At 40.7% G+C, this 22,802-nt stretch overlaps 1 protein-coding gene across 1 annotated transcript; it reads right to left on the bottom strand.

Annotated features, from left to right (window-relative positions):
- Positions 1-12,846: 12,846 nt before the first annotated feature.
- COPS8 (COP9 signalosome subunit 8) lies at positions 12,847-19,979 on the bottom strand. The gene is made up of 7 exons (XM_010289520.1): positions 19,913-19,979; positions 18,877-18,925; positions 17,377-17,509; positions 16,285-16,392; positions 15,761-15,823; positions 14,562-14,603; positions 12,847-13,253 (listed from the first exon to the last, which is right to left on the bottom strand). Coding segments are annotated over exons 1-7 (477 nt in total). The 5' UTR covers positions 19,915-19,979; the 3' UTR covers positions 12,847-13,173.
- Between the last annotated feature and the right edge of the window lie 2,823 nt (positions 19,980-22,802).

Below are 22,802 nucleotides of genomic sequence, written 5' to 3'. Positions count from 1 at the left end.
CATACATACTCTGAAAATTCAAGGAAATGCTGCTTAAAGGTAATGTTGATTCAAAAGAAGGCTTAAAGTTCCCTGGAAAGAGCAGCAGACTAGCTGATGTTATTTATAGCACTTAGCTGGCACATGTCTGCAACCTCCCACAAACCAAGGAAGAGGACACCCTCCGTGCAAGGGGGAGCACGCTGCAGAAAGACAGAGAGCAGTTAAGGCACATAACATCCATTTGCTTCATGCACAGAGCCAGACTCTCCAAGGCCACCTGGGAGTGATCCATCAAGGCAGGTGGTTAACCACTCCACAGTTAGCCCTTGTGTGAGAAGGAAACGGCATGTTCTCACCACCTAACAAAAAAATGGGCAAGGGTGAAAGCCTCAAGAGGGTACTCAAAAAGCTGGTCATAACACTACCTGTCACTTCACCAGGACCTCTGGATTTATTTGCAGACCATACGGGCTCACAAGCTACTAGAAGTGCTGATTTTTTTTTTCCCCTTTCCCCAGGCTTTGCAGTCACAGACACTGACCCACATGACAATTTGAAAGGATACCATTTAGCACAACCCTACCAGGTTTTATTTCTCAGCCAAGGAGAACTTGAGCTTTTTCAGTCTTTTTCAAGAAGTGCTGAAGAACACCCATCTTTCAGATTCACAAATTCAGACTGAAGTTTTCTGACTTTTGAAACCCTTGGCTGAATTATGGCATTTGGGCAGGTCAGGAAGATGCTAAGAGCTACCTGTTTTGCATTATTTTAACCCCCAGGTCAAGCCCAAACTCGGCTGTGCTCAGTTTGCAAATTTTTTCAATCACACATTCTATTAACGAAAAAAGCTCTCAAGGGATGAAAGTTTTAGCGTTACAAAAGCACTCCAACATGAAGTAAGTATATTGCAAAAACATTAATCTTTCCTCTCTGGTACAAAGGTCTCTGGCCAGTAAAGTACAGCTCTCCCCTCTTCTTCCTCGCTGAGACTCTATGCTGCTAACAGAAAAAGGAAAGTCATAAATATTCTTTCTGCACTCCGTAACCAAAGCTGTGCAAAACTACAGGTGCTGCCTTCAACTGAATCAAAACTCAGCCTAGGCCTCTCACCTTCCAGAGATCAGTAAAGTAAGTCTCCCTCCCCAGGCGAGGGACTTCCTACAAACCGCTCAAGTGCTCACAGTAGCAAGCTATCTTTACTGTCGTCCTCTTCTTCCCTGCTGGTTGGCTGATTTCAGTGTCTTAAACACCAGGTTGGGGCCAAGGTGTAGTCAGGAGATACTACAGTGATGATAAATGTGTCTTAAGGTAGAAAAACATCACTGACTAAACTCTGGGGAAAATTAAACCAACCAGTAACCACATAAGGTGAATGCACAGGTAGCAAGGATGGTCTGTATTTCGGTTCGCATACAAAGCCACCTGTCAACAGGCTTCTCCATGTTAATAACCCTCCAAGATTTATCCTCCAAATAGGAGTCCTAAAACTTTCACTCACTTCCAGTACTGCTGGTGGTCTTAGCAGCTTTTCTGGCACAGGCCTAAAGGCAGCAAGACAAATCCCATTCTTGTTGAAGGAGAAGCAAGTTTCCCCTCAAAGTTCTGGAAGAGCACAATCACCTCCTCACTTAATCCTACTTCAGGCAACTTCAGATCATCTAGTTGACAGTCTAGTTTCAAAATCATGCATCATCTACCCAGGCTTCAGGTCATTCCTACTGCAATCTCCAAGCCAGCATTTACACATTAAAATAAAATAAAATTCTTCTCTTTTCTGTTCCCAATGGTGTGCTCACCTCAAGCATCCAAAGAAATCTCATCACAATTGGTTAACAGCTCAGCTGTGCTCTGTTAAATCCTTAAACCAGCTGAGACCTGGACAGGCAGCCAAAAAGCTTAAAAGAATGAGTCTAGATAAATACTAATCACCTGAGCAGGGGGCTAAGGAGACTGTCCCATGGAAATCAACTATTGCAAAACCAAGTAACTTGACACACAACACATGGTTTGGATGAGTCACTGAGCAGCAGGGGAAAAGATCAAAATTTTTTGGCACATCAGACCATTCGTCCCACTCCCAATTCCACTCCCACATGCTTCCTCACTTTTTATAAAATGTTAATCAGAACCTAAGAAGTTCACTGTATTATGCTAGACCCTAGATACTGTACACACATATTAGAAGATGGCCCATTCCCAGGACAGTAAGTATGGAAAAAAAAGGGGAGTGGGAGAAAGTAAGGGAAAGGAGGAACTGGTAACCCCTGACAAACAGCCCAAAAACTTGTGTGTTAAAAAGTTAAATAATTTCCTGTGGTCAGAGAGATTTCCCCAATGCTAAGACTTAATGCTAGAGACACTCCAAACCTTTGGATGGTATCCGAGCAATTCCCTTTGACCTAAATTTTCCTCTCCAAATACCCCAAGTAGCATACAAAGGTTCTCACACTGACTGTACTTGAAGTTACACAAAATAGTCCGCAGTAATGAGACAAGGCTGGAAATTTAAACCCAGACAAGACCTTCAGCGTGGATCCAAACTGTTAACAGAAATAGGATCTTCCCTCGTAATTAGACATTTTTGTTGTCATCGAATCAGCTAGTACAAAACATGAAAGCAAAATTTGCTCTTCAGGACCTCACGGGAACATTTGCTAATCCTGAGCTTTACTCACCAGATGTTAAAGGGCCTTGAACCTGTGAGGGCCGTGGGAGGCAAACAAAATGCTGACCTAAGACGTGCCATGCAAATCAGGGAGCATTCACGTCCTTTGGGTCCAAATGTTCTAAACTAAGCTTCTCAACCACTGATTGCTTGGCCATATAGCAAGATGATGCTTTTTGCCTAAGATTTAGCAAATAACCTCCACCCTACTTAGAAAACAAAAGGAAGTTCTCAGATCTGACAGAATACAAGTGCACGCTTCATTATATACAATATCCCCAAGGATGTTACAAATTCACAACTCTTATTTCAATACCAGTTCTTTCACAATTATACTGAAAACTTCACAGGCCCTTACCCATGTCATCCAAGTAAAATATCAAACCAGTAAAAGATGAGCAAATGAACACAGTACCTGTGAGAAAGGGACTCAGAGCTAGGAACACATGAAGTACTACACTGGGTCAGAACAAAGGTCGATGTAGCCCAGTAGCCTGGCTAGCACGGTGGCAACTGGAGATGCTATTTAGGCCTGGCTCTTCTCAGTAATCCTTTCTTTCCTCAAGACTCCTCCAGCATCCACTAGAACAAGAAGGTTAGAAGGTACATCTTTGCCTATTCTTTTTATTATCTATTTACAGACCTGTGAATACCTGTGAATTTGTAGTCCTTCTGAGAGTACACAGATATGCTCTGCCTCTACTTCCTTCTGCGGCAAGAAGTTCCAGAGGCTCACTACATGCTATACAGAAGTATGCTCCATCTGCTTTAAACCAGTGTCAAAGTGTGCCCTACCTCTAGAATCTTGTGGGATTTGCTAAATAAGCTTTGCATTAGCTTATCCACTGCCTTCATGATTTCAAACATCTCAGATATACCTCTTCTATACACTCCCTTGAGGGCCCCCAGCATTTCCATTCTGTACCTAGAAGTCAGATGCTCTATCCCTTGCATCCTACAGGTACTTTTCTGCATCTTCTCTAATTCCATTGTCATTCTCAAGAGGTGGAAGTCAGAATCATAATACTCGAGTGAATTTTTCTGCAACCGCACCAAAGTTTTATATAACAAGAAAATTTTTCCCTCTTGTTCTCATTAACCTCCTTGATGATGCTTAGCACTATTGGCTTTTTTCACTCTCACACATCACTAATGATTTTGGACAGCTATTGGTAAAGACTCCCCAATCTCCTTTCAAAGCTGTAAATGCCAGTTTCAAGTTCAGCATCATGCAAGCACAACTATTTTGCCCCTGGATGCCTTTACCTACAGTGCCCTACAACTCAGCTGCTACCACTCTGTCTACCCAGTCAGTTTTGGGAGATTCTTCCCGTTTTCCTTGCCATCAGTGCTGCAATGACTACCCGAAAGAGCTTCCTAAGAAAACTGGGAGATTGCTGCATATGTCCTCCTCTGGGATATCAATAAAAATGTTCCATGCACTGGTCCCAGCAGGCCCCAAAGCTGATTTGCGTTTACTGCAAGAGTAGCCAGTAAGCCCTGCCCATTGCTTTCTACCCTTTAACCAGCTTTCAGGCCTTAAAGCAGCTTTCCTGTGATCCTGCAGCAATATTATTTCCTCAGTGTTTAGTGTGGGACATCAAATCCAGTACATTCACTAGATCCCCTCTTATCCACATGCCTGAAGACACACTGATAGAGTTCCAGACAACGGGCCGGACTTGTTTTACAGAAGCCATAGCAGTTCTTCCCAAACGGACTGTTCTATCTATAAGTTCAGTGGTTCATCATCTTTACCACTAATATCTAGTCCTAGCAAGATGCCTAACAGTTGGTAGTTCCCAGGCTCTCGCTACAGACCTTTACTTGGAAGTGTTACCCTGACAACCCATCAGGCCTCTGGCACAGCAACCATTTGCAACAGAACGTTAGACACCGTTTGCTTGCAACTTTCTAGTTTAGTATCAGAGTTCCTTCAGGACTCTGATAAATACTGTGGTCTTGACAGTTTTCTGGTATCTTACTTGCATATAGTCTAATGTTTCCCATATAATTACTCTAAATTGACCTAGGAACCCTGAGCAAATACCACTGCAAAGAACATGTTGGGGTGGGAATACGCAAAGACTTACGCAAAGACTTACGCAAAATCGTTCAGCATCTGTAATTTTCCCCATTGTCAAGGACAACTTCTACTGATGCCCTTGCCGACTTCCCACTTGCAATACATTTAAGTAACTACGACCCATCAGTTTGAGCACCCTTTGCAAAACACTGCTTGATTCTCATTTCATTACACTTTTCATTTCCCACTTACATTTGATCTTACATGTTTTACAGGCTTCTCTACTCCTTCTTTGCACAAGCTTTCTGCTTTAAGTGCCAACCTTCTCCCCAAAACACCTCTTCAACTTTCCTATGGAGCCACTGCAGGGGTGTTAGGCTTCTACTTGCAGCAAAGCACCTTTTACCCAGGCTTCTAAAACAGTAGGTTTAAGTCTCCAGGTTGTACATAGGCGTTGTAGGCACCTTGCTTTGATTGTTCCCTTTTGCAGTTTTTTTAACTGCCTCTTTTTGCATCAATCTCTTTCCTGAAATAGAATTTCCACATAGAGAATTTGGCCTGCTCTCTCCAACCACACATGAAACCTAACCATATTGTGACAGCTAGAGTAGTTCTCCAGCTAACATCTGTCCTAAGCAGCACTGAAAAATAGATCAACAGTCTTCTCTCATCTACCACTAGTTGGTCTAGGCAGTGACTACTATTGCATTCAAGTTCTCTCTACATCTCATCCCAGTCAGGCTTTGGGGGCTGTCTACCTGAGGTACCCAAGATCTATTACTACCTGTTCCAATCACTTGCCCTTCTGATCTTGAGAAGGATACAACTGTAATGTCCTAGTAATAAAAACGCAGTGCAGGACTTCCAACCGTGAAGATTTCATAGTAAGTCCCGCCCCAAAGCACACCCAGTATTTTTATATTGCTATACTTTATCCAATCCTGTTTTGTACAGACTGTCAGTCACAAGCAGGTGCCCTTCCACACAGTAGGAGACAAGTCAATCTCCAGTGTTTTCCACACCTCCAAAGTTTAGCACATGCCAGCCTGCAAGACCAAATACATAAGGAGTGCCATAGCATTTAAGTCAGCTAAGTCCCAAGAGCTCAACTCTGAAAGATCAAGCATTGCTGATGAATCGGATCAAGGCTTGAGCCCATTTGCCATTGATTTACCCACATTACAGCACTACCCACAAACAGCATTAAATCTCTGGGAGCAGTTAGTATTTATGCAGCTAACCAATTTGTAAAAATTTAAACAAAGGTATAAGTTATTTCCAAATATTAGTTCTTTTAAGGGCAGGGTAAGCTGAATACGCCATTTACCTTGTATGAGCTGCACTGTACTGACAGGCCAAAAATGCACCACATGAGTTGGAACTACAGTAAAATGTTTGAACTAAATACAGTTCCCTTTGTTTGCTGCAGGATTAAGTTATGCAGCAAGACCTTCACTGTGTATGGTACTTAAGTCCCACATGTTTATTCATAAGCTCAGTCTAAAACCAGATCCCAATTAGCACAGGAAAGCACAGTGTGTCATCCTCCTGAGTTTGTAAAGCTCAGGGTACCGTAAGAGTTAGTACGCTCTACCCCAGACAGGTTCAAGTCCACATAAAAAGACAAAGCAATAAAAGAGGTTTCATACCTCAAACATCTGACAGATTTTAAACACCTGCAAGAGTGTGCCCTACCTTGTGAATTAGAGGCCAGGTCCCATTCTCAGTGCAGTCAGTGATCTACAAGTCTTGTCACCTCAGATGGATTCTCATCACATACTTTTACACCAATCTCAGCTTTGATGGGCTGTTATAATACAAAGTAAGATGCTAGTCACGATTCAGTACTGTCTGTTCTATCACTTATCCCAGCTTAACTGAAGGCTCGCATGGAAGAAACAAACCGGGTTCCTACTTTTAAAAAACTTCATTCCTTCCCAGTTTTGTATTTCTCTTGAACGTGTTCATATTTAATAGAAAGATATCCACATTCAGGGCAATGCTGAGGAATTGATAAGCATCCCGATTACAAATGCTTAACATGTTCTCTGACTTTATTTACATTGAGTTGTGCCACACAGCCCTAGCATCCCACCTGAAGTCCTTTACTGTGAAAGCACAGAAGAAGTCAGCATTTAATAATCAATCCTAAATTCAGGAAACGAGGAATGCACATTACTTTCCATTGCTCAACACAATTGATTTAAAAAAGTTGCAAACCTCCCAAATTAATTAGTATGATCTGAGAATGTAAGATATTTAGAAGTTTGCTTCCCATCACAAACCAGCAACTCATTTGCCTTTCCCTTGTCATGGTCCATTGGGAGCCAACTGATGTTTTGTTTTACACTAAACAGAAGCAGAAGTTTGTTGTTTTCAGAGGGGTTTGTTTTAAGTAAGCATCCACAGCTAGCCAGGTGAAACTAAAACCTCACTGAATTGCCAAAGGTGGCCAATAACTCACATCATGTCCCAGTGCACCAGCTCCAAAATAAAACCACACAGCCCATCAGCATTGACTAGTATTTCTCAGATTTAAGACAGCCGCAGTCAAAGTACAATAGACTGTTACTTCAATATTTAGGTTCTTTGCAGCATCTTGGTAGACTTAACCATTTACTTTGTGTTTCCATTGCTTCTGAGACAAATATTCTGAATTACAACAAATAAAACCTAGGCTTTGATTTTAGCTTTCTTAAGTGGACCACAGGAAGCTTGCCAATCATTTACTATATTACAAAGAAGTTGCAATAGATTACATATTAGAATATATTAAGAATAAGAAATTAAGAATTAATACCTTATAAAAAGATATTAAGAATTAAGATATTAGAAGATTTAAGGGCATTGGAACAGATTTGTGATGTCAACTGACCTGAAGAGGAAAGCTTCACTGTAGATCTTCAGTGACTTACAAGCCCTGGTCTTCACAAGGTTAAGCCTATTTAGAGTATAATCTTGTGAGCCCTTTCTTTTTACTCTTACTTTAGTCACTCTTGGACTTGATTAAACACATATTAATAATTACTTTCAGACACCTTACAAAAGCTTTAGGACTGCTTCTCTCAAGGCAGGAAGCCAGGCTCTGGGCAGCAGATACCTCCAACTGCTTCTAGCTCTGGAACTGGTAGGGCCAAGTCAGCTAGCCCAGTTAGTCCTTCCTAGAAGTAAGAAAATACCAACAAGCTGTCTGGATGATGGCCCAGGCACCTCTAGCAGGGTAGGGCACAGGCAGAACTAACCACTCACCCAAGACATTTTTCCAGATGTCCCCTACTGTCTTACATAGGGTTTTACTGCACATACACCAGGCTGCTGGAATACAGACTTAATGACACCACTATTAGCTCTCTCCTTGCCTAGACAGAACTCTTAATTTGAGTAATCGATCTGCAGCATTCATCTTGGAAGCCCCACAAGATATTATGATGAGAGGAAAGAAGCTAACAAGATGTACACAGCCCAGTGGTTTGCATCTTGTGCTTGCTACCAGTGTAGCCAGTCACTTGAATAAACTCAGGGCACCAGAGGAGTAATTAGCACTGCCCTGAGCTGATGCCCTTCTCACCCTTAAAAGGAGCTTTTCAAATGTTCAGAAACTGGACCGGCCAGTTTCCACACATATTTTATAGATCAGCAAAGCAGAAAAACCTCCACTGGGTTTCCAGAACGAATCCAAATTACCAAAACAAGGAAGAATATTATCTACGGAAAAACCTCCACTGGGTTTCCAGAACGAATCAAATTACCAAAACAAGGAAGAACATTATCTACACACGGTATCTGCAGCAGGATCGATCAAAACGCATTACAGCAACATCAGTACCATTCGTCTCACCAGGCATTGCAGGCATTTTTCTACATGTGCATTCTGCTTTCCCTTTCTTAACTGAGTTTGACAGTTCTGATCAGATCCTGGAAAAATCCACTTGGCTTTGTTATTAAAGCCTATGGAAGGTTTCCATGAGGGTCTTCAGCAAGGAGGCGTACCCTAGTGTTGTGCTTCCACACCAAGTTTCTCCTTTTTTGGCCACCTTTATGCTGAAACAGCTTTCTCTGGCCAGACTGAAACTGCAGGTAAATGAGCATCACTGACCGATATAGGAGAGGCTAATAAAATGCAAAGAAACAATGTTCAATTACATGTGGGATGCAGATGAAAACAGGAAACAAACTGAAATGGAATTTTTTTTTCAAATACTTCATGAACCTCTGCTCCCAACTGAATTCTTAATGGTTTCTTAACCCAAAGGTCCTCCCACTCCAGCACTCTTCCAGCACTGTGGACGGAAAAGCATTTGGAAGAACTCCAAAACCCACACCAATTGCTTCAATTAAAAAAAAAAAGGCAAATACAACCACAAAAATACTTCCTCTTTGTCAAGTTGAAAGCACAGGACTAAAGCAGCCCAGGTAAGTATTCAAACACTCAAAGATCTCACTTTAGGAAGTCATTTACTCAGTCCGTTTACCAAGACAGGGCTCTGGACAGGGAAGCACAAAGCTATGCTAGGCTTGTCAGAGCCATGAAAGTGTAAACTGAAATCCTTTGACACAGATCACGTCTAACAAATGGACTAACGCTGCTGCTGAGCAGAATTAGTTATTGACCCCTTTAAGACTGCAATATTTTAGAACAAGACAGGCCCATGCCAAAGAGAGAGAGAGGAAAAAAAAGCTTTTCTACAGAGATGTCTTACTTCTGCTTTAGTAATGCCATGTGTCAGAGTTGTTTAGGCTTTTCCATAGTATCCAAGTACACTCAATTGAAGACCATAATATGAGTTAGAACAAACCTAAAAATAGCTACTGTACTGAGACTACTCACTGCCTTGAAAAGAACTGAACTCTCCTACCTTTTCTACCAAGCTTGTCTTATATCTTCGCTTGCTAGGTTAACCACAGCTCTATGGACAGATTTCTCTCTACATTTCAGAAAGTGGTTAAACCCTCTTCATTTAATTAAAGGAATTATGCTATACAATAACATGTCTTTCTACCTATTGACCCTCTGCCGATACAGAAAAGCTGCATTTGTCTTCAGCCATTAAATCCAATGGTGAATTTTATTAGTGACCTACTGTAACTCCAAACTTTCTGATCCAGTATTTTGAAACAGAAGCACAGTGTTTCACAGTACTTTGAGACTGCCCTCATTCCCATTTTGAGGATCCATGGCACCGTCCAGTTCAGGAACCAAATCAATCAATCATGACAGTGTATCACACAGTCTCCACAAAGAACTACAAATAACTTGCCGCTGGATGCAAATGTGCTATTTATAGGTACTGTGAACCAGCTGATAGCCTGCTGGATAAAATCATCCCCTAATTTTAAGAACATGTTGGAAAACTAAAAATTTGACTTTATTAGCTCAATACGTACCAAACAAGTCCATTAGAGGTCTCATGACAGTTATCAACAACATACCTCAAAGCCACTTGTGTTAAGCTGTATCACTGGCAGCAGATTAAGGCTTATTCCAGTGTTACTTCAAATTAACACCAATAAAAGCAACTTGTCCCATTTGCCTTTCCCAGACATGAAGCACAGCATTCCATTTGGCTGTACTACCCCTACTTCTCCAACATTTAATACCTCTACCTCCTTTACCAAGTCTTAAGCTCAGCCTACTCCTCACCTGCCCATTTAAAACAAAAAAAAACAAGATGAGCATCTAGACAGGGGAACCAGGCAGCGTTTTGTTAATAAAATGGAGAAATACTAAAGACACATAGAACAGTATTTGAGGAAGTGCAGTTTGGTTTTGTAGGCAGCTTCAAGTCTACTAACTTCTTCTACAAAGAATCAACAAATGTAGATTAAATGGCCTACTTCATATACAACAGATTTTCCCAAAACTACGCAAGCTAGTAGACTACAGGGGAAAGGACTGGGTAAGGATAAGTAGCAGGTAGTCTGTTTTCATAGTGGAGGAAGCTACCATAAATTACTCTAATACCTGTTATGTTCAACATCGATAAAGATGTTCAGGTTAGCAAGGCAACAATGCCAGGATTATAAAGTTATTCAAGCAGTCAAAAGCAAGTCTTATTACAAAGACCAGAAGTGTCTTACAATACTGAAATATCACCTACTGTTTCACTGCCCGTTTCTTATCCACGCATGCATTGCACTAACCAGAGGGGAAAACCCTGGATCAGGACATGCAATGATGCACACCAACCTAGTTACCACTGCTGATGAAAGATACTCAAGTCATTGTCATTACTACACTGAGAACAGGGCAGTGCTCAATGTTAGAACAGAGCCAACCGCAGAAAGGATCAGGAGCAAACAGAAAATATTCTGCTGTTATGAGCCATACTACATCCACTACATGACTAGTAAGAGTGGCAACAAGCAGTCCACCTGAAAAAGGATACTTATGAACCAGAAACCATGATAATGGGCAACGAGGATGGAAAAGATCTCAAATAGCTTGGATTCCAAAGAAGTACAAAGAAAAAAGCATGGCTGGGAACAGTACTCAAGGCAAGCTATGAGTTCATGCCATACCCAAAGCTAAAAGCCAGCTTTAATTTTACAGCAGACCAGAGATCTCAAAATCATGAACTTGTTAGAACTAGATAGAGTTAAGCTTACTAAACTTGACGTAGATTTGATCCTAGATTTGAGACAGACACAGACTACCAGTGTCCACATTGCTTCTCTCCCATTACCACTTAGGTACAAGTGGTTAGTAATCCTTTCATCACACCTGACTTTCATTGTTGCAAGCAGGATTGACCTTGTGTGCTACAAACAACTGCAGAGTTGCACAATACACACACAGAAGGGGAAATTTTCTAATTTTCTTATATTTATCATTATATAATATTAATTATATATTATAATTATATAATATTTTCTTATTTTCTTTCTTACTTAGCTCAAGTACTTTACACCTTTGAATATTTTAAAAGGCATCTGAAGGGTACTTTTTTTAATATAAAACCATACAATTGCTGCACACAAAACCGTTCAAAATACCTGTCTAGGCATAATGTATTGCACTAATCTTTAACTAGCCCTATCCAAATCAGGCCAATAAGAATTCATTAAAAAACTAGCCAAACCAGAAAAACTGTACACTAAGGAAAATTAAAAAAATCAAGTACACAAGGTCAGTGTAAACATGTTCTTTAATATCACTGAATTTAGAAATCCAAGTCTTAGGTGGGTTTCAAATAAATAATCATTTTGCTTTAGAGTTTACATATAAAGGGAGCTCTCAAAGCAGCAGTGCACAGTTTAACTCCTCCCTGCTAACACATCCCCAGCACGAGAATGTACAGTAGGTAGTGCACACCGGAAAAAACAATCACAACATACGGCACACTTGCCATCTTCAATGAAACCACCAAATATGATGTTGAAAAGGGGGGCAGGGGGAGAAGCAAATGAAGGCATGCACTGCCCTTTAAAGCACCACTATTTTCCCACAGCCTTTTTACCAGCATAATACAAATAAGAAGCCTGGGAATACAAGGCATCTTTCTGCTTCTAAAATCCACTCTCAACTCAAAGATTAACACAGCAGTGCTCTGATAAAGAAAACATATTCCTCAATCTGACGTTGCAGCATAACATATCATCCCCATCCCAATTGGTCTCTATTCAGGGACACCTCCTCTAATTTTTAAATGCCTCTCCAATAACTGCAGAGGTAATCCAGAAAGCTTAAAGACATGTAAGAGTTGTTGTCTCTTGTAAATCCTGGCCAAGTATACTGAAAAGAACCAAGACATGACAGGCCTCAAGAAGGTGTATGGTCACCCAGCAAAATACCTGGTGTCCTATGTTACTCAAAAACTTCCAAAAGTAAAAATTCTTCCTCAAAGTGAAGATTTGCCTTTCTTAAACAACTCCAATTTTTCTGCTGTAAAAATATGCCCAATGTGAAATTTCTCACATCAAAACAAGAACATTTAACAACCCAGAAAGACAAACAAGAAAAATGATCAATTATAAATATGCCACAAACATACTTGCAGAAGAGTTACTGTAAATTCTTTTAAGTTACTGTTCCATCAAAATATTTTCCCTCTGCAGATACAGGTAGGGCAGTCTTCCACTCTTTGTACTTTAATTCCACAGGCAATTGATCTGTGATAAGCACTGCAATACTCACCATAGAAGCACAGAGCCTACTAGCATAAATTCCTCACAGTTAACCTGCTTCATTACTCTTCTCTTCTTCATTTCTAATATACCTGAAAAGTTCTGCCTCTCTACTATGAGTCAATAAAAAAACCCAACTTACTATGTAATACTGCTGTGTACCTACTGAATAAATATTACAGGAGTTAAAGGACTGTTTCAATTGCTAGCTTGGCTTTGGCAAAACACAAATCAGGATAACATACGCTATACACTTCACACATTTGAGCAGGGGGTGCTGCAACATTTAACAGATACAAAATGAAATAAATCTTAGATTTCTAGAACTGTCAGTACACAGGATTCCCAAGTTGTTCTGAATACAGGAGCAGGGCAATCAATTTTCAAGGAAAGCCACATAGTCAGTCAATCTGGCCAACTGCTGTTCATTTGGAATTGGTGGAACCGGAGCAGGTTCTACAAAAATAAAAAAATGCATCATTAATGATATTAAGAAAGCAAATCCGTCTGCAATACCACCCATCACAACAGTAAGGGAAAAGTTAAATGCATCAAGACTGTTAAACAGTCTTACAGGGGCATATCTTAACTGTATCTCCTACCTATGCAGCTTTTAGCTGACATTACTTTTCTGTTATCAGCAACATTAAGTAGTCCAAGAGTTAGTAACAACAAAGACAGCTGTAACAAGTTCCAGTTGTCAGCAGTCTCCTTTTTTTTTGCATATACTGAAGTCTGACTAACAAAGACTGACAGTACTTCCACTTGACAAAAAGTGTCCTGGAGCTCTGCGGTTACTCCTTCCCTTACAAGTTGCCTTACTGAAAAAACCAAATAAACCTACTGGGTTATCTGACTCACAAAACACACCAAAGTATGCATGGGTGGCAAGAGAATGCAATGCACATGCAGATCCTTATATAGACGCCAGCTAACCTGAGATTAGAGTTTAACAATAGATTGGAAGACAAGTGGCTAAAGGCAGGGAGATAAATTCGGAATTAAAAATCAGAAATAAAAAACAGCAGGAAAATTTGCATTTACTCTCCCTGAAGAGCTCACAGACTAGCATTCAGGATATAATTAAAGTAGACATACTGCTCAGGGCTGCAAGTATGAGAGAGGGGAGGCTGACAATCAGAAGAATGTTTTCAAAAAGCAAGACTCCAGCTCTTGAAATTGGCTTGGAATTAAACCTGTAGATTTAAGACACTTCTGGCAACTATGTTTGACCCAGCAAGCCACCAATTCATATCTGCTGTCACTGTCTTATGAACAATAGAGACAACAGTGTTTTGAGAATCAGCATGACATAACATATTACACCTCAACCTACAGTTGAGCTCTGAGGAAAACCAGAAGACTGCTTTCTTCTACAGGGAAGACTTCAGAAGTCCCACATCACACAAAAGCAACAAAACCTACTCAGAGGTGCTTTGTGAAGAATTTGCCTGCAAGTCAGAAGTTTTCACCAAAATCCTTTTTGTTTTACAGGGGCTGCCTACCCCTGCTTTGGACTCTGTTCCCTTCTTCAGCTATGGCAGCAGGAATCTCAGGCACTCCTCAAAATATGAGGGGAAAGAGAAGACAGAGGGAGAAACATGTTTGCATAGCACCCAACTGGGCTTTGTTGGGTTTTCTTTTTTTTTTTTGAGGGGGGAACGATGACATCCATTTGTCTAAGACCCAATTCCTATTTTGTGATGCTGGTGAAACTGTGTTTACATTAATCATGCAAGTAGATTACATATAAACAGGAAGTACCTGATGAAGGAATAAATCTGTTAAAGGAAGCTTCCAGCACACCTGAAGAAAAACACAGTAGAAGTTAGCCCAGTGGACCCATTTTTAAACAGTTCTATACATCAAGCCAAAACTGGGAAAAGGTAATTGAAATTAAACCTATTTGCTTGTTTTACTTCATAGCCCAAAAGCAGAATACCCAAGGCTTAGCTGGTTAGACATGCAGCTTCAAAATAGACACCAGTCCCCTGCCTCTTTCTTTGGTCTCTGAAACAGCTCTTGCACTCACTTTTGGAAAAGAACCACATGTAACTAACTCTCAGTCCTTGTAAGCACTGCATATGTTGCAACCAGTTCATGAAAAAACTGATCACATGCAAAAACTGAAGTTAACTCTCGTTAGTTTTATGCCCCGAGGGATAAATTTCAACACCTTGCCTGGCACATGTTTACTGTAATGTTCTGCGCTCTGAACGCCTAAAAATTCTGCCCAAACCATGTTTTTTCTTAGATGTTACCCTTCTAGATATGCTATGATTTTGCTCCTGCCAGAGCTGTACTGTGCAGTTTAAGAGCAGTCATTTCATCTCTACCTTCATAGCTTAACATTTATTTTTGCCTCAGCCAGCCATAGATATTGCCTTTAGGAAAAAAACACAAGTATTTTTGCAGGCTGATCTTAGCAGGAACAGATATTCTGTTATCAACATCATGACAGTGAAGAAAAGATCCAGTACAGTAAGTTTCAAAAAGCAAAGGAAATTGTACCAACAAGTTGAGCTCCTCAGAACACAACAATCTACTAGATCCCTGCATAAAGAAGTTCTACTTCTTGTGAAAAAAAAAAATCTCAGCTTCAAAATGGTATATTTTACTCATCTTTATTAGATTAAGACATGTCATTTGAGGTCATCCAACTTACGTTCCACTGAGTCAGAGCGAGCACCAGAGGAGGAGCAGGAGAAATCATTGCATATCCTGTCTGCTTTTGTTTAAAAAAGTTAATCTGAGGATATAGTTTAATCCAAACTACTTGTAACCTCAAACCAAACCCACTACTTTGTTCTTCCTACATTTCAGAAACACACCGTGTTCTACAGCAGCATAAGCCACCATAAAAATATCTAAGAGAATATTGTGCAAAATTGTAATTAAAAACTAACACCTAATTACTAGAAAATGCTAAACTCTATGTCTAATGAAATAACAGCTCCACCTACCTGGCTTTTTAGGCATTACCATACGAGTTGAAAAGTCTGCTTGCCAGCCCTGTTCTAACACACCTGAAAAGGCATTTGCACATTTGTAAGAAAAAATACTGTATGGTTGCTGGAAATGCAAAACAAAGATGCACATTAAGACCAGTAGAAAAGCATCTCAGTACACTGCCTATATGCCACAACCCAGACACACTTCTTGTAAGCATTTAGACATTTAGTTGGACAAGTTAAGATCATGAAGGTAGTAACAGCACACAAAACTAGGTTAACCCACTACCTTCAGTCCTCCCTCATGGCTGAATTGCTTTAACGCTTCCAGATGTAGAAGGGGAGGATAATCGATGTTAACTAGTGGCAAACAGTAAAAAACTTAACCAGAACCAAGATATTTATCTCTATTCACTGCCTCATCACTTCTTTGTGACAGTCTCAGAATTTGTACACATTTCTATTGACCATCACTTAACAGCTCTCTGATCTCAATCATCTATAGAAAAACTATTCCATGAATAAATGCAAGGTACCTTTCACAGCTTCTTCTACAGGAAGTCCGACAAAGGCTGCAAAATCATCTGCAACTATTGAGGTATATGCCTGAGAAACCAGTCCAAAGGCTCGTCTCCTAGTTGCATCTAAGAAGAGATAAACGCTGTAAGCAGACAGTAGCCTAATCTCCATAACTAGGAAATCTGAGAAAATTCTTCTAATTCTAATAGATTTGGAAAACCACTACCACCCTTAAAGCTAGCACTTCAAGGTAGAAGTTTCCTCTCCCTTCCCACAACTCACTGAAGTACCACAGCCAGAGCAAGCTGTTGTCTCTGGCTGCTATGCCACGACAAAACCCCTCAGAGAGCACATTTAACTTCCAAATGTAGTTTGCAGTATCTTAAGTACTACCACCAGTATGTAAAGCAATTTAGGAAACTGCTTCCAATGGCACTCTCCATTTGCAATAGCTTGAGTGTCAAGTAGTTCATAATCAGAAAAAATCATTAAAAAGCAATTAGTCAAAACTATTCATGCCTTTTTAACCACATCTACTTTGATACCAAGGCATCTGCAGATCAGTCGCTTCTAAAGCTACAGAGAATTCATTATTGCAAAACACCTTGGAAGGCTTTTTAGCAATCTGTACTGCCCTCTAGTAGTAAGACTTTGCACGTTACTGTTGCACAGTATAGTTAAAACATTTGCCTAAAGCCACATCGAAAAGAAAAACCTTTTCTTAAGTGTCACAAGGCTCTGAAATACCAAGCCAAGTTCCCTAGATTGCTGGTTAAAAGTCTGATAGAACTGGGTAACTAGTGGTCTATTTTGCTATTACAGAACAAAACATCTGGTGTGTGAAGTTTTAATATGAAAGAATATACAACTACACACACAATCCTAAATAACAACAGTCTGTTTCTGCAAGTTTCTGTAGTAAGCGTTTCATTTACACCTGTTACCTAAAATCCTTTAAATAAAACCTAGAAAAACTTGGCAACAATGCTCCTGACTACTTCTGATTTTTCTTAAGTAGTCATTTGTCTACTTGTCTATTTGTGTTTGAGCACACAGAAATAATTTAAGGCCACATAATTCCATGCTACCTAAAGGAGTTCAGTTTGTACCTCTAAGTGCTTCCATAATTGGTTGAACAGTCTCGGACCACTGATGCGCACTGATTGTTGTATAGATTCCTGGAAAGTCTCTCTGCCAGATTCTTTGTCCTACTGACCAAACTGCACCAAGTTCAGCATTTGCCTGTTGTGACAAAAACAAACAAAAAAAACAGTTAACCCAGAATGGTGTCTTCTCTACAGCAACCATTCCATAAAAACCCATTGCCACTCCCCTCCTTTTCCCCTTGTTAAGAGTATATCACAGTAAGGATGAACAGACAAGCATCGGGAAACCTTGTTCTAGTAGGTATCACTGCTCCGAGCTCCCTGGTCCCTCCTCTACCAAAACTTTACCACCCAGAATCACAGAATCATTCAGGCTGAAAAAGACCTTTAAGATCATCAAGTCCAACCATCAACCCAACACCCCCACACCCACTAAACCACGTCCTGAAATGCCATGCCCACTTTTTTGAACACTTCCAGTGATGGTGACTCCACCATCTCCCTGGGCAGCCTGTTACGATGTTTGACCACTCTTTCAGTAAAGACATTTTTTCTAATGTCTAATCTAAAGCAAAGTCTGTCAGAATAGCAACAAACACCAAATTGGGTAATAAAGTAATATTTCCAACTGTAAGGGAGAATAGATTTGTTTCTGAAGTTAAGACTCGAACTAATCAGAAGATTCATCAACACATACACATAACAAAGTACTACGCTCTGAGGTATAACTTTCCCAAAATAATCCATGCAGTAAGTTTCCCCCACCAGAACGATGCTTCACATGAAATGCAAGTCACACCAAAAAAGCCAGATTGATTATTCACAGAACATCGCTGTGCAACAAATGCAGCAAGTTGCAGAGAAAGTCCAAGTAAAATTTGGTCCAGATGACTTGAGTCAACTGATGTAATTACTCTTTTCTCTTGAAGGCAAAAGAAAATTATTTCAGAACCACCTGACAGCTCCCATCTTGACCATGAGGTTTCTTAATACAAGACTATAGAATGCTTGTTTCCTTGTAAAATATATGATCTCAAACCAAGAAATTAACAACAGTAAAGTCTGGAAGCATTTCTGGTATGCTATTTACCTAGAACCTCAAAATGCAGCTTTGATCCAAATGCAGTGCAAAACAAATTGCCGTCAGAAAGTTAATCAGTTTGTAGATGCATCTTACCTGAAGTCATTTTTCACTGCACAAAGGATTCTGCACCCTCATATGGAATGCTGCCCCATCCCAGAGTCAGATCCATTCTTTTCCTCCAGCTGACTACCCTTTATCAGGAGGTTTTCGGCTAAAAAGTCCACAGTTTTACCGAATTCTACTGCACCAGGTTATTTGGGAAGGGAAACGGGTAACCCATGCACAGCTAGGAGATCTTAAAGACCAGCAGGCCATCTGCTGGGCAAGCAGTTCACAGCACAGAACCAAACAGAATCCATTCTTTTGCAAGCTTATGTCTAACTGGTTTAGTATCAAATGGTATTTTACAAAGTACTTACAGATTTGATAGCAGGAGGGATTCTTTTCCAAAGATACCGTGCATTATTCCTAAAAAAAATTGAATTAAAAATAATTCTCAGTAACCAAATACTTGCTACAAGGAGATACCAAAAGCTTTGCCGAGATGCTATAATTAACACAGTCTCAGTGCTTTAGAATATTCCTTCTATGTCTACTTCTAACAAAGTTACCCTCAACTACCATCATGACTGCCACAATACAACAAATAGTTCATCAACTGCCTCATTTAACACCAGCTTAGAAAAGGTTTTTCTTTCCTCTATCCTAGGCAGCATTTCACAGAAGTTCGTTTTGCAGTTTTATTTTTGGAATAGCTGCATCTTTGATGAACACATGTAAAATAGTACGTTTTCACAGTGTCAGTAGTCATTTAGACCAGTGGTGTCCAAACATTGATCATGCACTTCAGCAAAAAAACCACATTTGAGCATGCACCCCCAGTATATGCATTTGTATTTATATTATATACATGTACTACTGTATTATGTACATTATAAAGCATACAAATATAGAAGGTACAAAGCATGAAATAAACACCATTTAAAGACTTTTTTATTTTACTTAATAGTACAAAAATACTTTCTTCATATGCCCACACCCCATTTTGCATACCAAAGATTTAGACTGCTTTGTGCGTGTTCTTCCCAACCCAGCTTTGTCACATGCATTCTGGAGACTTGGACATATTGAAACATTTAGTCATTTAGCCTTGAAAAGCTACAAATCAAGACATTGAGGTGTTCAACACTTTCCAAAGGAGTCAATTTCACTATCTCAGGAACTTTCTTTCCCTACAGTTCAAAAGGGTGGGCAAAAGCAAACAGATGAGAATACTCTTCCACCTCTTGCTCAGTCAGGAAGTTCTGTGAATTTTTTTAATTTAAAAAGACAGCACTGCCTACATGGATTTTGTTGTTTGTCACACAATCAATAATTGATATTCTGGCAACTAGAGCTCAAGCCAATAGTGACAAATTCAGTATGTGAAGTTAGAGATTAAATCAAGCTACTTACATGTCATTATGCAACAGGTATAAAGCTAGAAGTTGGCCGTAAACAAGGGGTGTTGCAATTCCTCCAGGGGCCTAAAACACAAGTACACATAATTTGTTTACATATTTCAAGAACAAGATATCTTACAAAATACACCAAGTAGCCAAGTTTAACGAAATCTGAACATTCCAAAACAGTGTTTTTCACACCACACAATAGGTCTGGACAGATTGTCACAGTCCCAGGGCGATGAAGAGTTAACTTGCACATGCCAGAAGTTTTACTCAGAAAATTTAGTTTGTTTTGCTGCATGAATAAAGCCAGGTTACATCCTTCTAACGTTCTAGCTTATGCTCATGAAAGGGGTAACCATCTCGCTTTACAGTTCCACACAAACAGCTGTTTCCAGGCACTCACGATACCATCTATCTTGAGCCGACCTTCAGTTCAATTCAGGGCACTCCACCAGAGTAAAGTTTCTTTGCTCCCTTGAACTGCCCTTTTAAAAATCCAAACTACGCTTTGACACTTGCCACATTTCAGCAGACATCACAAATCATACAAGTAGAAAAAAAATGAATTACAATGAAGTTATAAAATTTTGAAAGTCTATAATAAAAGCTGAAATTTCTAAAACCTTATTGGAAATCTTTTATCAAAGGGTAGTGCAGCAAGCACTCACAGGAAGCCAGTTATGCAGCTACTTGATTTAACTACATGTGATTTATAGGCTCATCTAAGCCAAAAGCAGGTGATTAGCTGTGTCATCAAGCAGATATCATCATCCCCAGCCATTCTTACACTGTTTCCAGGGCTCATCACCTACGTACAAATACAACAGCTTCTGCAACTGTTCCTTGGATTACAGACAGTAAAACAAAGCCAGGTCAATTAATACCACCTTTTTGAATGGTATATATTCACCTTTGGTGCCCCTCTGTACTAAAAAAGAAAATTCATTAGTTTCTCTGCCAGGAGACTAGTGGAACAGAAGGGAAAGCTAACTACTACCAGAACAACTAGATTTACGATCTACAGTCTTACTGAAGGAAGCACTGTGGCTGCATCTAGTCTGCAAAAAAAACAGCCTACATATCAACTCATGATCTGAAACACGAAGGTTGCCAGCAGACATTAGTGCTCCTGCAAGAATATTGATGCGGATGGAGACATGCACAACAAATAACTTACTGGCTTTGTCAAACATTTGGGAATAGTTTGCCAGGGGTGCATCTGTTGCCATTTACTCTAGGAGACTCTGCTGACAGACATAGCAGAAGCCTTGAGCAGAGCACAGTCTAAGTTCAGTGGCTTTGTAACAGCTCCCAGGGAGCCACTAAGGTCCAACACCACATGCTCGGCAGCGGGGAAGTGAAGAGAGTGTGCTGAACCTCCTCAAATGGCCGCAGAAGCAAAACCCAAAGCCTGCTGGGTTCCGCCCCTGTCACTCAGAATTCTATCCTCGCATTACTCTGCAGAGGCCAAAGAGGCAGCCAAAGCCATTGCAAGTCAGGTTCAAACAGACTGGCCAAACCAAGTACCACGCAGTGTTTTGAAGGCTTGTCAATCTGAATGGGAATCAAAAGGCAACTCCATTTACAGAAAGGCATTCCCTAATGGGAAGCCATTCAGTGACTGTTAACACATGCTGTGGACTCATAACCCTAACCTTATAAACCTAAGGTTTATAACCCCTAAACCTATATCCCTCTACACACACCTCAGCAGTAAGTGCTGTACACATGCACTCCTCTAACAGATGGGAATACACCTTCAGAGCAAATATAAACAGCTGCCAGCAGGAAGGGCTACTCACACTCAACTCTCCCACATGGTACAAGACCACTCTTCTGCTTCTCTGTGCTCACATGCCCATCACTTGAGGCAGCAGGTAGCTCATATTTTCAGCACAACAATCCCCCTCCAGCTCCACAACACTCTTCTACAGAACTCAGGGCATACCAAAAAGCTGCAGCACCATGCTGAGAACATGAGAGGCACCTGGGCCCAGCACTGAAATAGGGCACAGAAACCTCAGCTGAAGCTTGATGATGCACACCCATAAGCAGGGAGCCATTCCATTTACGGATTATGTCTTCCACTACAAAGCTGTGTGGTTTGTCAACACCAAAGTTCTGCTGTGGCAAGTGATCGCACACTGGAACAGCTCTCTCCTTTCAATCGCTAGGGCACCAAGACTAAATATCGCATGAAAGAGGAAAACTCAATTTTTTTCTCTTTCAAATCGCTACGGTGGGATGCAGGAACTTCACATTTAGAAGAGCGCTGGAAGCTGTGCCAGACAAGAAATGGTCTGTGGATATCACCTGGTGAAGAGCTTTCAGCATTAACACAGTGCCACTCGGATTTACCGCAGGCACGAGCCTGGCACACTAACAGTGCACGCAGTCAGATCTGAACACTCATCGAGCAATAGCATTTAAAACAGCACAGAGGACGTTTCCAGTGTGAGCTCCCACAACAAGCACACCGCTGATCTAAGAGTAATTCAGCCCTCTACTCCCCTTTCCAATACCTTCTGCTTCTCAAATTCGTAAGACACATGGAGGCATACGAACTGATCTCTCTCTCACAACGTCTCCGTCCCCCCCTCCCCCCGCAAAGACCCTAACATTTATACCAAAATGCTCTCGTTTATTGGTCTGCAGCTTCACAAGCTTCTGAACAGCTTTTGGGCGGGCTTTTACACAAACGGCAAGTTTAAGCACCCTCACCAAGCCCCCAAACACACACAGAGGCAAAGGGACACCAACAACCTTCCTTGTAGGACCAGATCAGGCCCTCGCAACAGCACTTTCAGGCAACAGCCTCTCGCCCACACCGCACCGGCAGGAAACGCTTGTGCCCAAGCCCACCAGCGCTGCAGAGCGGCACCGAGCCCCGAAGCCTC

The sequence above is a fragment of the Phaethon lepturus genome, unplaced genomic scaffold, assembly GCF_000687285.1.
Source record: "Phaethon lepturus isolate BGI_N335 unplaced genomic scaffold, ASM68728v1 scaffold15126, whole genome shotgun sequence".
Lineage (NCBI taxonomy): Eukaryota > Metazoa > Chordata > Aves > Phaethontiformes > Phaethontidae > Phaethon > Phaethon lepturus.
The sequence above is the reverse complement of the archived record's forward strand: the minus strand, read 5'-3'. Positions and strand labels throughout refer to the sequence as shown.